Source organism: Mya arenaria, chromosome 6 (assembly GCF_026914265.1).
Source record: "Mya arenaria isolate MELC-2E11 chromosome 6, ASM2691426v1".
NCBI lineage: Eukaryota > Metazoa > Mollusca > Bivalvia > Myida > Myidae > Mya > Mya arenaria.
Genome location: NC_069127.1, coordinates 5,426,613 through 5,441,117, shown reverse-complemented (window position 1 = coordinate 5,441,117; position 14,505 = coordinate 5,426,613). Strand labels below are relative to the sequence as shown.

Genomic DNA, 14,505 nt, shown 5'->3' with positions numbered 1-14,505 from the left:
AGTATGCAGTTACTTAAGGAAACTTAATAATAATAATAATAATAATAATAATAATAATAATAATAATAATAATAATAATAATAATAATAATAATAAACTAACTAGGTGTACCTCAAGTACTTCAATGATTAGGGATCCCAACTCTATCTGCAGACGAGTATCTAAATGCAAGAACTTTTCAAAGATACGATGCAGTTATTGTTTGAAACTATGAGCATCACTCACAGTCTGCCAAAAAAACACACAATTTAAAATTGTATGCTGCATTCCTTGGAGTGAAATAACGGCATTCATTAATCACTCTCATTAATACATTAATACAATGACATTGTAAAGGTCACACTTTCACATTACACGGAAGTTTTACCTCATGATTATTCAAGGTTTTAGAATATCGAGTTTGCTTTTCCCTTTATCAAACCGTATAGCTATTTTGTTTCAGCCATGATCTTTATAGTTTAAGCGTTTTCAATTTCATCGATCTGACTCATTTTTAAATATACGGTGAGTCAATGAAGTTTATGGCTAACAGTCACTGTAAATGCAACAGTTTTATTTTGTGGACTATACATTGACACTGGTAAACCTTTATTTCTTTCATCGCATTGATTTTCAGAAATTAAATAGATTCATTACTATATGTAAATGTCATAGAATCATAACTTAAGTAAAACGTTAACATATCATGGTAAAATGTTTAAGGTTCGAATAAGTACGAGTTTGACTTAAAAAATAAGTAAACGGAAGAATAGGAGACAAAGGGAGAAAGATTGGAAGAGAAATGGGATGAAATAGGAATAACATATATATATATATATATATATATATATATATATATACGTGTCTTCGCTGTATATCAGATTTAGACAACGTGAGCTATAGAGAGGAAGTTTCGGTTCTAGTTCTTCAATTCCATTTCTTAATTGTTTACTGTTTCATTTTTACGACAGTTTTATTTGCAGTTTTATTTATATCACGGAACCAGTGTCTGCTTCGGACTACTCAAGACACCGTTTACGATATAGATTATTGTATGACGTTGTATTGCATGACATACCATGCTTTCAACCTTGTATTCAAATCTTAAAATGCTTATCCCCGAATCAATGTTTGCTAACACCAAGGTTTGGAGTAGGAAAGCTGGCATTTTGGAGGCTTCTGACACTTGACAATTCGAGAGATAGACAAATATTGGCCTACTGTGTGCTAATCGTGACAATCATTATTAATCTTATTGCTCCACTTATTAGTAATGTGGAATAATCCCAATGCTATCGTCTTACTATGTTAACCTGATCCTGACCTCTATGAATGCATGTATTATACGGTGATAACGTGGGCATTCACGGTTAATTTCGTGCCGAGTTCGAAGATGAGATGTATTCAGTTACCTGATATAAGTACGAAGCGCAATAACCCTGTAGTCAAGTGATTTGCGTGCAGGACTATTACTATTTTGTCAACGTGTACCTGGTTATAATCACGACATAAGCCTTTAATTGATATACTGTGTACTATATACGAATACTAATAACCGTCCTGTACTTTTTTACAACAAGACAATTTCAGCGAATTAAAACCCTGTAAGAGTTATAATTTCAATATATGGTGTTAATACATTTAGTTATATATTATACCTATTCATTACATGCATTATCATACGATACAAAATACTGTTAATATGACTAAGTATACTGGACCTTAGATGCAATAAACAAAACTTAACAATTAAAAACTACATAACGAACGATCGATCTCGCGTCGTGCATTGCGTGTTTTGTAAAAATAATTGGCACACGATAATTTAAAAAAAATCTTCTTGAACATAATGCTAATAAAGGTATCAAGACCAGGACAATGTTGTCGAATAATACAACATTATCCAATAGCACGCCAGCATGCTATTTTGTGCGCCTTTTACGCTGAATGTAGTGATTAATTACGACAAATATCGTGAATGGTACCTACAATCACGATAAACTATGACTCATCATCGAGAAATGAGTTTTATCACAACTCTGTATTTACACTATACGTGTGATCATGCTTCTGCTACGTAACTGTCCGATGTATCGCAATGTATCATTAACCAATAAGCGATATGAATTGTGAAAAGCCAGTTGTAGGCTCGTAATTTCCGTATTCTTCCTTGAACTCCAGCAGGTCATTTACAATCATCTTAGAACTCTTGATTCCAATGGCTTTATGTTTAAAGCGAACAGCAGCTAAGTGGCTTACTTTATTAAGCTAAATGTCTTACTAAATCTTGATTTTAAGGTGTTTTACTGCAAAACATGCAAACATTACACACATTATACCAACAGAAAAAAATGCTTTATCCTGTTATAAAGGACTTTCGATGTTCCGAGAATATTTCGTATATCGCGGAATGTAGTGAGGACTATCGTGAGAATATCACATGAGTATAAGTATAGAGAATTCCTATTACTATACTGCAAAAAAACGCGTAATATAGCATATCTGAATGCATCCGCGTTGAATATATTTTAATGACCCTGAAACCAGTCAGCAACTTACCGTACATTTTTAGGGCTACTTGTGTTACAGTATGACTTTAACATAGTTTTGATATTTGGTTTGGAAAGCTATTGACAGCTAAAAGATAAGAAACAAAATCTTGATTATCTTTATAGAGCATACAAATCTTGCTTTTTGCGATCAACGCTTCAAATTCCTAAACAAACAACTTTATATGAAAAACGCCTTCGGAATGATAACGCAAATGTCAATGTGTGTTAAATTCCTATTTCACCATTTGATATATTGAAGAACTTAAGCATTTATAAGGTTATACATTGAGCCAAAAAAAAATCTGGACTATTTAGATTCTTAGCTTGGAAATTAAAATCTGTTTCAGGCGTGATGACCCTGATTAGAAGTATATGTTTGTTGATATTGTGTCAATCAGATATCAAGTTGATTTATTCGGCAACGACACCATCAAGATTTTCAGAAACGTCATCCTACGCAACAAGTGCAGTTCCGTCATCCTATCAATCTCACGAAACGCTGCCAGATGAAACACAATCAAGAACTGATCAAGTTAAATCAACGGCAACGTCAATACTGCCAAACACACCGACACAATACACTCTTACAACGACATCATCAATGATATCAACGAAAACACATTCAACGGAGCTAACAACGAACACACAAGCGTCAACGGCTAGCGTATCCACGGTGAGCACAGCAAAAGCATCTACCGAATATTCAACCTCAGTGTCAACGTTAAAAACTGCACAAACAACACCAGCACCGTCGACAACAAAAACAAACATGACACCCTCACCAACAATGATCACAAATGTTACAGCTGAAAGGCCATCAGCAGCACCGTGGACTGCACAAATAACGATGACGCAATCAAAAACTGCAAATTTATCCTCGAGTTCAACAACAACAGTGTCGACGACAAAACAAACAACAATGAAATCATCACCAACAACAATCACCAATATGCCTGCTGAAACAACAAAAACAACAGCATCGGCAGTACAACCAACCACGATACCATCAATTACAACCAAGACCCCATCAATAACAACAACAATATATTTTACAAACGGTACAGCGATAACTGCAGCGTCTACACCACAGACTCTTTCGCCATTGACACCAGAAACAACAACAACAACATCACAAACAAATACGATTCCACCAAAAACAACCACCCCCTCGACACCAGAAACAACTGCAACAGACTTACAAAAAATTACGACACCATCACAAACATCCACTTCATCGACAACAGAAACAACAACGACACCAACACTAACACCAACCACATATTTCGCAGATAGCACAACACTTACTGATGCAACTACACCGAAAATAAGCACGCAATCGACACCAGAACTAATCACAACAACATCACAAACAACCACGACACCATTGCAGACATCCACGACATCGACAACCGAAACAACTACGACACCAACACTTTTACCAACCACAACTTTCGCAGAAAGTACAACACTCACTGATGCAACTACACCGAAGACAACCACGCTATCGACAACAGAAACAACCACGACACCATCTATTACAACTACCATAACGACACCAACACCCCCGACAACATCGTATACAACTGAAATAATATCAACTTCGAAAACAACATTCAAAATTACAACAACGTCATCACAACCGACGTACAGTTCAGAAATAACATCGACATCGACGTTTGAAACCTCGGAAATGCCAAACACAATCGTCTCAGAAGCAACAACAATAGCAATGGTAGAAACATCTGACACATCAACGTCATCGGCATCTTCATCATCGTACACCACAATAACTGCGATAGGTAATTTTACCCTGCTTTGTAGATTTTGAAAAACAATAGATCAAATTTCAAAATTGCGATTAATTGGTGCTTAGAACCATTTAATCAGTTTACTTTAAATAACAGTGTCGGTTACCTGTCTTAGGATGAATGTTTCGTACATCTATTGATTTGGCACCGTTTTGGGGGGCTGGATTCGTAAGTGATGTTTGTTTCTGGTCAATAAGCACTTGAAGTTAGTTTATAACATGAATAAGTTAAGTACACCAAAATTTGTTAACATCAAATCTCATTTTAGGCTGACCATTCCAAGGCGATAATATCTTTTAATACATTTTGATGTATTTGTAATCTGCCTTTGATGTCGTGTGATGTCAAATGCGCATGACCCTCGTCAATTTCTGTTAGAATTTATCGAAACCTTAGGACCAAGTCCTCATTATTTTGTTTAGACTAACGGAATTGTCATTGTTATTTTGATTATTTATGATTTAATACAATTATGAAATGCACATATGAGATGCCGACCCGCTGCACTCACTTCGTGCTCCTCGATTTCTGAGAGAAATATTAAAATAGGAAGTGCGGTCATCAAACAACTTATCTTTCCTTTTTCTCTACACTATCGTCTGCAGAATGTGAACCTGTTAAAACCCTTCCGAACGGAATAATTTATCTTTATTCTCCATCAATCGCTATTGTCACATGTGACTCTGGATTTGACGCCAGTTAGATTTTGTGATCTGTTTAAGTAATGGATCATAGTCAGAGGCATCGTGCACACCTAAAGGTAGACTAAATGTCTGCTAACTGTCATTTAACATTGTGTATTCTCTTTTCGAATAGTGTTTCGAGGCCTTGAAATGTGCAGCTCTTATCAAGGTCATAGTTCATGCTTGAGCTATTTGGTTTGTCCATGTAGTTTCCATTATATGGCTTATAATAAGTGCAATTTTGTGTATTGCTCGCTGTAGAATTTTCTTACGTAATAATTGGTCGTAGCTGCTGTAGTATAATTTAATTTTGCAACTACACTCATGTTATTCGATTTTGGTAGAAAGTATGAAAAAAAACATTATTTTTTAAAAAGTTCCCTTTGACATTATCCCAAACTATCGTTACAAGATTGTGGACTTGTCGAATTAATACTGAACGGCCAAATTGATCTGAATGAGCCACCCAACACGACGTATGGTGCCACTGCTAACGTCACATGTGAATCAGGATTTGACGCTAGTATAGATCAAGTTACCTGTTTAAGTAATGGATCATGGTCGAATGCATCGTGCTCGCCTAGAGGTAGTTTTCATCGGTGTTGAGAGTAGATTGACATTGTTTATCTGTCGTTGAGTCATTAGCTGATGCCTTTAAATGTGTGCTTCTTAATACAGAAATATTTACACCTCAACTTCCATTCCTTAAATGAACTGCCTTTCGGTAATTGTGTTCATCGATTGATGAACGCAACATCTTTCGATATGTTCGGATCGTAATTCATTGCATAACAATATACATGCAAGCTATTGAACATGTTGTTGGTTGTATTGTGTCTGCAGGTCCCGTAAAATATAGATCAACATTTTTAAAAGTGTTAGTTTATTATATTTTAAATATATTGGTACCAGAAGTGTTTCAATTTTACGTTTTTAAGTGATTTCAAGTGGTTGATCTTTTCCCGCGTTATAGTGACGTCATTTGAAAAAAATGTTTCCGGTTATAGTCGGGTCGTTCTATTTACAGAATGGGTAAGAACGGATTACGGAAAGGTTTTCTTAAATGAAATAAAGTATTTTTTTAACAATTCTTGAATGAAATAATGAACTATTGGTGTAAATATAAGGAATGAATTGCGGGGTTGATGTCATTATCGGGGATATGAACGCAATTGGGTTGGTCAAAGTACGCGTGGAGTCCTTCGGACTCCACACACATTGACCAACCCAATTGCGTTCATACCCCGATAATGACATCAACCCCGCAATTCATTCCTTAAATAATTTACATTAACATAATTGCGAAAGTTATATTAATTACCTTTGTTTAACACAATAAATCATCCTGTCTAATACTTTGGGAATATAACATTCCTCTTTGCATTTAAATCTTTACTGTTTTTTGGCATTTAAATCTATTGTGCATTTACGTGTATGTGAAAGGAAGTCTGAGAAAATGAGAATGAGGAAATAATCTTTTTCCCATTTTTCTGAACTATCGTTTGCAGATTGTGGACCTGTTGAAACAATACCGAATGGACAAATTGATCTGAATGATCCACTCAACACGACATATGGTGCCACAGCCAACGTCACATGTGACTCTGGATTTGACGTCAGTATATATGAAGTGGCCTGTCTAGGTAATGGATTATGGTCAGAGCCATCGTGTAAACCTAAAGGTAAACTAAATTTGAGTGACATATCGTTCTCTTAACAAGGTGAAATATTATGCTTGGGCTATTTCGCATTTCCCTTTTATTTCAATTGTAGTATCGGTAATAAACACTTCATTGTGTAAAGTTTTGATAAAATACCGATTCCTTTACTGAAGTACTTATATCATTGTTGGCGTCACGCTGAAGTAGATCATTGAACTCATCAAGAGCCTTGTCTGACCGTTATTTTCTCTCAGTTGAAGGGAGGCAATTGCTTAAAATGAAATGATTTAATTTGGTAGTGTTACCGATCCTGATCACGATCTGATCAAAATAGGAAAGGAATAAGATCTACAAAAAGGTGCGTATAAATTGACGATGATAAACACGACTATGATGATGAAACAGAATATTTATTCCCAAAATATTGACAAATTACTACTAAATCCTACCGAAGCTCGTAGATTTTAAGATATAGAAACGACTGTGCAAGGGTCGCACCATGAGAGCATGTGATGAGTAAGGGGTTCTTCAGGATGTCCTGTGCCAAGGATTCTCAATCGACGTAACTCGGAGGCGGGCTCAAAATAATTAAAAGTTTTAAGGGGATGACTACGTGCTGAAGCTGTTCCAAAATGAAGAAAGGTCAAATTAAATCAATGGGGTTGCCACTGCTCAACCCCTTTCCAACAAGAAGCACTGAGAGTCGACTTCAAAGAAGACGACAACGTCAGTAACCCGTAATAAATTTCCCTGCTGAAAAAAACACACGTTGTTGAAATTTCAAAAAAAACCTATAAAAATGAAAGTTTTTAAGATGCTGACATCTCTTATATGACACATACTTTACGTTTAATAACGTGCTGGTGTCCCTTCCTTTTAAAGGATTTCTACAAAGAAGTAAACAAACTAAGTCACTTAGCTTGAATTTGCGGTAACAATTTGAAATTGCGCCTTGTTGAATCAAGCGCGCCTCATTACGCCCCATCGGAAGTGCCTAGAGACAAAACATACACTTAAGCCTTGGCATCACCTTCATAGACAGAAACTCTAACCATAAAGAAAACAACTGTATTGTCATATGACGTCATTAAAGCCAACATTACATCCAGTGCAAAAATGATTTCTTCAGAAGAAATATTTAGCCCCAAGTATTGAACGAACCATACCAACAATATCCAAAATACCCCAGAGCCAATGCATCGAATACATGATTTGTTGCAGAAACAACCGAAGCAACGAGCCTCAGTTTCATACGAGCTAGCATCCTAATCTGAGGCCGCAAATTTGAGCACTAAATTTGACGACAGGCGCCGCCGAACGACAGCGAAACTAATCGCACCAGTTGTATAGCAGCTGGACACGAACATACATCATCATATAACACTAGTAGCATAGACTCTAGTACAACAAGACATTTATGACCATTTCTTGCTTTACGTGTTCAGCCAAAATTAACACTCGTCCCGAGGATGGAGGAACAGTTAAGAACGACAATTTTGGCCGTCTAACGTCGCCTGGCCAAGATGGGTCGGGATGATAGAGTTGGAACTTGCAAACCAACAATATCGCCAAAGACAACGGGAACAACCTTTAAAAGCAGCAAATGAACGTCATCGATTCCGATTACTTTTTAATGACAACGACGACGACGATGGCTGCAAAGAACGGTGGCCCGAGGTAGATAATAGAGATAGAAATCAGTTTCCTTTCACATTAATATTAGGTATCGCCTTCAGATTGTTGACCTTTTGGAACAATGCCTAAGGGACAAATACATCTAAAAAGCCATCCAACACGACGTATGGCGCCGCCGCATATTGCTTAAATGCAAAAAAGGTTAAAATGACTACCGACTGTGTAGAAATGTTACAGTGTTATAAGATTTTTGCGAATGATACTTTCAATTTCAGATTGTGGACCAGTTGATATACCGTCAAATGGCAAAGTAGAAAAAAACGAAACATCTTTTCAAAAGATAGCACGTTTCAAATGCAAGCTTGGCTATATTTTGATTGGAAACGATTCGCGGGTGTGTTCTGTTAATGAGAGCGTTATGTTTTGGAGTGGAACCACCCCGACATGTCAAATAAAAGGTAGCGTATTGCAGTTTTACATCAAAATTTTATGGATCTAAAAACGTCTTTACTTGACAAGAAAATCCTTTTTAGACAATTCTTTGTCGAAATAAAGTAAAATGGAGTCCATTTATTTTGCTTTTAGTCTGTAGAAATTTAACAAGACCAGCGAATGGAGTGGTACATCAAACAGGCGGAATAGGATATGGGCAGATTGCGAGTTATACGTGCAATAAAGGATATAAACTTATTGGAGATAAAGTTCGACAGTGTCAAGCCTCCGGATCGTGGGAAGGAGCAGAACCGTCCTGCCTTCTCGAAGGTATAGCATTTATTAAGTTACCAAGAGGAACATTGTTTATGATAAAATCACAGGTCCGGGTTTTTTTAATACCACAGGTTTATGCTTTATGATATCAGCACAGGTGTATTGATAAAAATATAATCACAGGTATATTGTTTGTACCGGACCGCACTATGATGTGATAATCGTTGGGGCCAGCGAGTAGAACCAATGACAATACCATCAGTAAACAACAAAGAACAAAGTCAACTGCCCAATGGTCTGTCGATTTATTTGTGTGGTAAATACTGAAAAATACAAAAAATGATATCTACTAAAAAACACATTCTCAACAATATTTCTGGCTTTTACACATATTGAATTAAAATAGTTTTACATAAAAAACCAAAAAATCCAAAATACAAGAAAGGACCAAAAATTAAAGGCCTACGGATGAAATTGACCAAGGTACGAACATGTTTAAGTACGAATTAACACAAAAATTAAAATAACAAAATATGGGCTAGAAGAGCCTTTGCTTTCAAAATAAAGTGGCCAAACTATCAAAGAACATGAATAATTATTATATACTGCAAAAACTTACACCATGCATCCCATGGAGCCGAATATAAAGGAACGAAAGATTTATCATTCAGCCACCATTTACAGTACGTCAGCAAATGAAAAAGCGGGAGACAGAGCAGCGGAAAGTTAAACAATTACCCAAAAGTTTGAGCGCAAAGATCAATGAAAATACTATCAAGAGTTACCTCCCACTAGCGGACACCACACTCCCCACCTGATATCGAAGATATCACTTAAGCAACTAACAATAATTTTCCTCAAAAATGTACCATAAAGTTAATCTGGACTTGAAAAAACAGAAAACCAAAAAATGAAAATACAATCTTATATAACAACTAGTCTTTACAAGGAGGTGGTCTTCAAAATTAGTAGAAGTAAAGTTACACTATACTTGCTTGTATAGATACAAAACAATTTTCAACAAAAATAACAATTTAACAACATGTGCATGTAACTATAAGACATGTAAGGTATTAACTGTTCAATATACATACAATCATGAAGTTTATTGATTTATCTTGCACTGAATATTTGCGCAAAACTGTTCTTTTACTGTTCAAGTATACCAATTCACTGATTCAGTCTGTTCACAAAATTCACTTCACAACAATAGTTACAAATTTAATGCCTAACCAGAAGTACTGTATTAACTATAGGCCTAACATAAAATGTTTGTTTCCCATCCTTCACAACACAAATCTCCACTTTACGTATCTTTCCATCACTACTAGGAAATAGTCTACTGATCCGACCTAATGGCCAATAGTTTCTAGCAACTTCATAGTCCTTAAGCAGAACTATATCATTAACCTTTACAGGTGTACAATCAGACTGCCACTTAGTTCTAGTCTGCAGTGACTGAAGGAATTCTTTCCTCCAGTGTAACCAAAACTGATTCGCAAGAAACTGTACACGTTTCCACTGGTCTTTATACAAAGATTTTAGGTTCATGTCATCAACAGGTTGTTGATCTGTATCTATTTTCATGGTCAATAGGGCTGATGGAGAAAGGATTTGCGGACAGTCAGGGTCAGAGGACACTGGAACAATAGGGCGCGCATTAACAATTGCACTAACTTCCGCCATAAGGGTAACAAGAACATCATGGGTAAGATTGTGGGTGTTTGAGAGCATTGACTCCAATATCCGTCTAGAAACCCCAATCATACGCTCCCATACCCCTCCCATATGTGAACTGCAAGGAGCGTTAAAGATCCAAAGGCTGCCCGACTTAGACAGGAAGTCCTTAACCTGGCCGTTCTCTACATTAATTGTATGTACCCCAATATGATCGGTAGCTCCAACAAAATTTGAACCCCTGTCAGACCGAAAAATCTTGACCTTTCCGCGAATCGCAATGAAACGACGGAGTGCATTTACAAATGCAGAAGAAGACATTTCATCTACTACCTCAATATGTACAGCGCGTATAGACAGACACGTGAAAAGCACTGCCCAACGTTTTGATGTGGCCTGTGAACTACGTGTTCTACGAGAAACAACCTGCCAAGGGCCAAAGACGTCAACCCCTACATTAGAAAAAGCGGAGCTCGGCTCTGTTCTCTCTGCTGGCAAATCTGACATTTTTTGGGTTTCAAACCTACCCCTGAGTTTCTTGCATGTCACACAGTTAAAAATGAGTGAAGAGATAGCCCGTTTACCACCTATAATCCAATAACCGGCCTGTCTAACTGCACCCTCAGTAAGCAAACGTCCTTGGTGATGTACCGACTCATGAAAATGCCTAATGACCAATTTTGTAACATGACCAGTAGCAGACAAAATAACGGGATGTTTTTCTGCTAAGGGTAAACTACTCTGACGTAGACGACCACCTACCCGGAGTAACCCCATATCGTCAAGAAACGGATCCAACTGTAGCAACTTACTGTTAGCACTAATTGAGCTTTCTGACCTCAAGCAATCTATTTCTGACTTAAAACTTACAAGCTGTACTTCTCTAAGTATAACTATGGTAGCTCTAGAATTGCTCTCTAAAGAACGAATGCCTGAACAACTATGCCAACCTCTACACTGAACAAGTTTTTTAAACGACAACACAATGTGTACAAGAAAACCTATCGCCAACACTAACTTGGTCCATGAAGAAAAATGCTCAAATCTACATGCCCCTAAACAACTTTCTTCCATAACTTTGGTTGTCATGGCAACTATACTAGTACCTCTAACTTCAGAGTCTGACTGGGGGTTGACAAGTGGATAAAACTCTGGTAAAGGTTCGCCTTGTACATTTAGAAATTTTGGACCTAAAAGCCAAATGCTCTCATTAAGCTGAGCAGGACTTGCACCACGACTTCCAATGTCTGCTGGGTTTTTGTCCGAAGGAATGTAATTCCACTGTTGAGGGGAGCTAACCTGTCGAATCTTCTGAACTCTATTGCTAACGTAAGTATAAAATCTACGAGATTGATTGTTAACGTACCCCAACACAACTTTGCTATCGGTGTAAAACCGTACTTTATCAAACTTAACCCCTAGGTTTTCTGTAACTAACATACAAATCTCTGTCGCTAAGACAGCAGCACAGAGCTCTAAGCGAGGAATTGTGTGACTCTTTGAGGGCGCTACTTTAGCTTTTCCAAGAACAAAACTTGACATTTTAGAATGGTCGTCAATATAACCAACGACATACGCTACTGCAGAAATTGCTTTTTCTGAAGCGTCTGAGAATATTTGCAACTCAAGTTCTCGCATATCAGACAAAGACACTGTGAAAAGTGACCTAGGTACTCTAACACACTCCAGATCATTCATACTGTTGAGCCAACGATACCATTTGGTTTCAACTTCAGGGGTTAATGGTTCATCCCAACCTACATCACTGGATACTACGTCCCTCAGTATCAATCTACCTTCTAAAATAAAAGGAGCCAAGAAACCAATAGGGTCAAAAATGCTATTAATAGTTGACAAAATACCCCTTTTTGACAACGGTTTATCTTGTACCTGACTTGGGAATAAAAAGCAATCATGGTTCAAATCCCATACTAACCCTAAACTGCGCTGAGTAGGGAGACTATCTATGTCAAAATCAACCTGGTTCAAATCCGAAGCCAAGTCCTCCTTTGAGAAGTTTTTCATGACGTCAGGTGCATTAGACGCAATCTTATGAAGACGAATGCCAGATTTAGCTAAGCTTGACTGAGTGCGTTGAAGCAAATCAGTTGCCTCTGAGACAGTACTACATGACCTCAACCCATCATCTACATAGAAATCTCTCTCTACAAACTGAACTACATCGCTATCAGATTTCTCTACGGCCTTTCTTAACCCATAGGTAGCTATAGCCGGGGACGGACTGTTGCCGAATACATGCTTTCTCATACGATACTCTATAAGAGGCTTTGAAGTGTCATTATCCTCATGCCAAAAGAATCTCAAGTAATTTCTATCATTCTCATGAACACCGAAACAGTAAAACATTTGTTCTACGTCTACCGAGACTGCAACTAACTCACATCTAAATCTAAGGAGAACACCGAGAAGACTATTGGTCAAATCAGGGCCTTGCAGTAGTACTGAATTCAATGAAACCCCCTCATATTGTACTGCCGAGTCAAAGACCACCCTTATCTTATCAGGCTTTTTCGGGTGATAGACCCCGAAGATGGGTAAATACCAGCATTCTGTAGCATTGTCTAACTCAGGTGCTTTTTCAGCATGACCATTAGCAAGCAAATTGCCCATGAAATCAACGAAATGTTGTCTTTTAAGGGGGTGTTTACTCAAGTTAGTCTGAAGACTTTTAACCCTAAGAAGAGCTTGGGATCTGTTGTTAGGGAGTCTAGGCCTAGGTGTTTTGAAGGGAAGGGGGGCTGACCACCTATCATTTGAATCAAGGACAAACTCTTTGTCCATAATGGACAGGAAATTACGGTCATCTACTGACATAGACGCTTTGTCATCATGACGGACATCAAGAGCGAACACAAAATCGTAATCATATGCTGGCACGTGATTACGATCAACATTCAATGTACATGGTCTAAACAGAGTATATCTACCATTGTCTATTACATACGTGGAGCTGCACTCAGACACAAACTCATCCTTAGATTCGGACACATGTATTTTGCTATTACATGGCGGAAGAAGCGAGGCTCGCCCGTCACCCACAACATATGTTTTCTTAACATTGACATCTGGGACTATGTGAGCATTTCCTAAGCAGACTTCGCCTATTACAACCCAACCAAGGGGCAGACGCTGTGCAAAAGGGGAGCCTTTCGGTCCTAAGCGTTGATCTAAGACGTGATGCACGTCTGTGATGTCTCGGCCAAGCAATAACAGCATGTTTGCATTGCTATCTATTTCTGGGATTAAATGAGCTATATCTGACAAATGTGGGTGATTGGCTGCCACACTCGGGATAGGAATTTCATTCCTATTACTAGGTATGTCCTGACATTCTATAACAGTGGGAAGATCAAACTGTACACTTCTGTCAATAGATTCAACAACCAAATTGTCTAATTCTCGACCAGATTTGACAGAAATACCATTACATGAAGACATTGTATATTCAACAGATTTTCCAGTTATATTAAGTAACTGAAACAATTCTGGTTTTGCTAGACACCTATTACTTTGCTCATCAACAGTAGCATAACATTGAACATAATTATCTGGATTATCTTTAGTGTAAACATGTACAAGCATTATCTTAGCACAAGATTTTCCAACAATATCATCACCACAAATTTCAGTACATTTACTAGCAACTTTCTGCTTTTGATCTGTGGATTGTCTGTCATTTCTCCCGGCAGATGAATACTGTCTCTCCCCACCATGCTGCTTCTGTGAATCTTTACAATTACGGGCCTGATGATCTCCAGAATAACACTGATAACACAATTTA

At 37.5% G+C, this 14,505-nt stretch overlaps 2 protein-coding genes across 2 annotated transcripts in view; one reads left to right on the top strand and one right to left on the bottom strand.

The window, feature by feature from the left end:
* Positions 1-3,132: 3,132 nt before the first annotated feature.
* The window catches only part of LOC128236962 (adhesion G protein-coupled receptor L4-like), a 29,689-nt gene continuing 18,316 nt past the window's right edge, over positions 3,133-14,505 (top strand). Inside the window, exons 1-2 of the mRNA XM_052952104.1 lie at positions 3,133-4,330; positions 6,531-6,704. Of these exons, the coding sequence (XP_052808064.1) occupies positions 3,133-4,330; positions 6,531-6,704 (1,372 nt within the window). The remainder of the gene's footprint in view (positions 4,331-6,530; positions 6,705-14,505) is intronic.
* LOC128238519 (uncharacterized) lies at positions 9,335-14,306 on the bottom strand. The gene is made up of 2 exons (XM_052954510.1): positions 9,646-14,306; positions 9,335-9,349 (listed from the first exon to the last, which is right to left on the bottom strand). Exon 1 carries the CDS (start codon positions 14,304-14,306, stop codon positions 10,248-10,250), a length of 4,059 nt encoding a protein of 1,352 aa, XP_052810470.1. The 3' UTR covers positions 9,335-9,349; positions 9,646-10,247.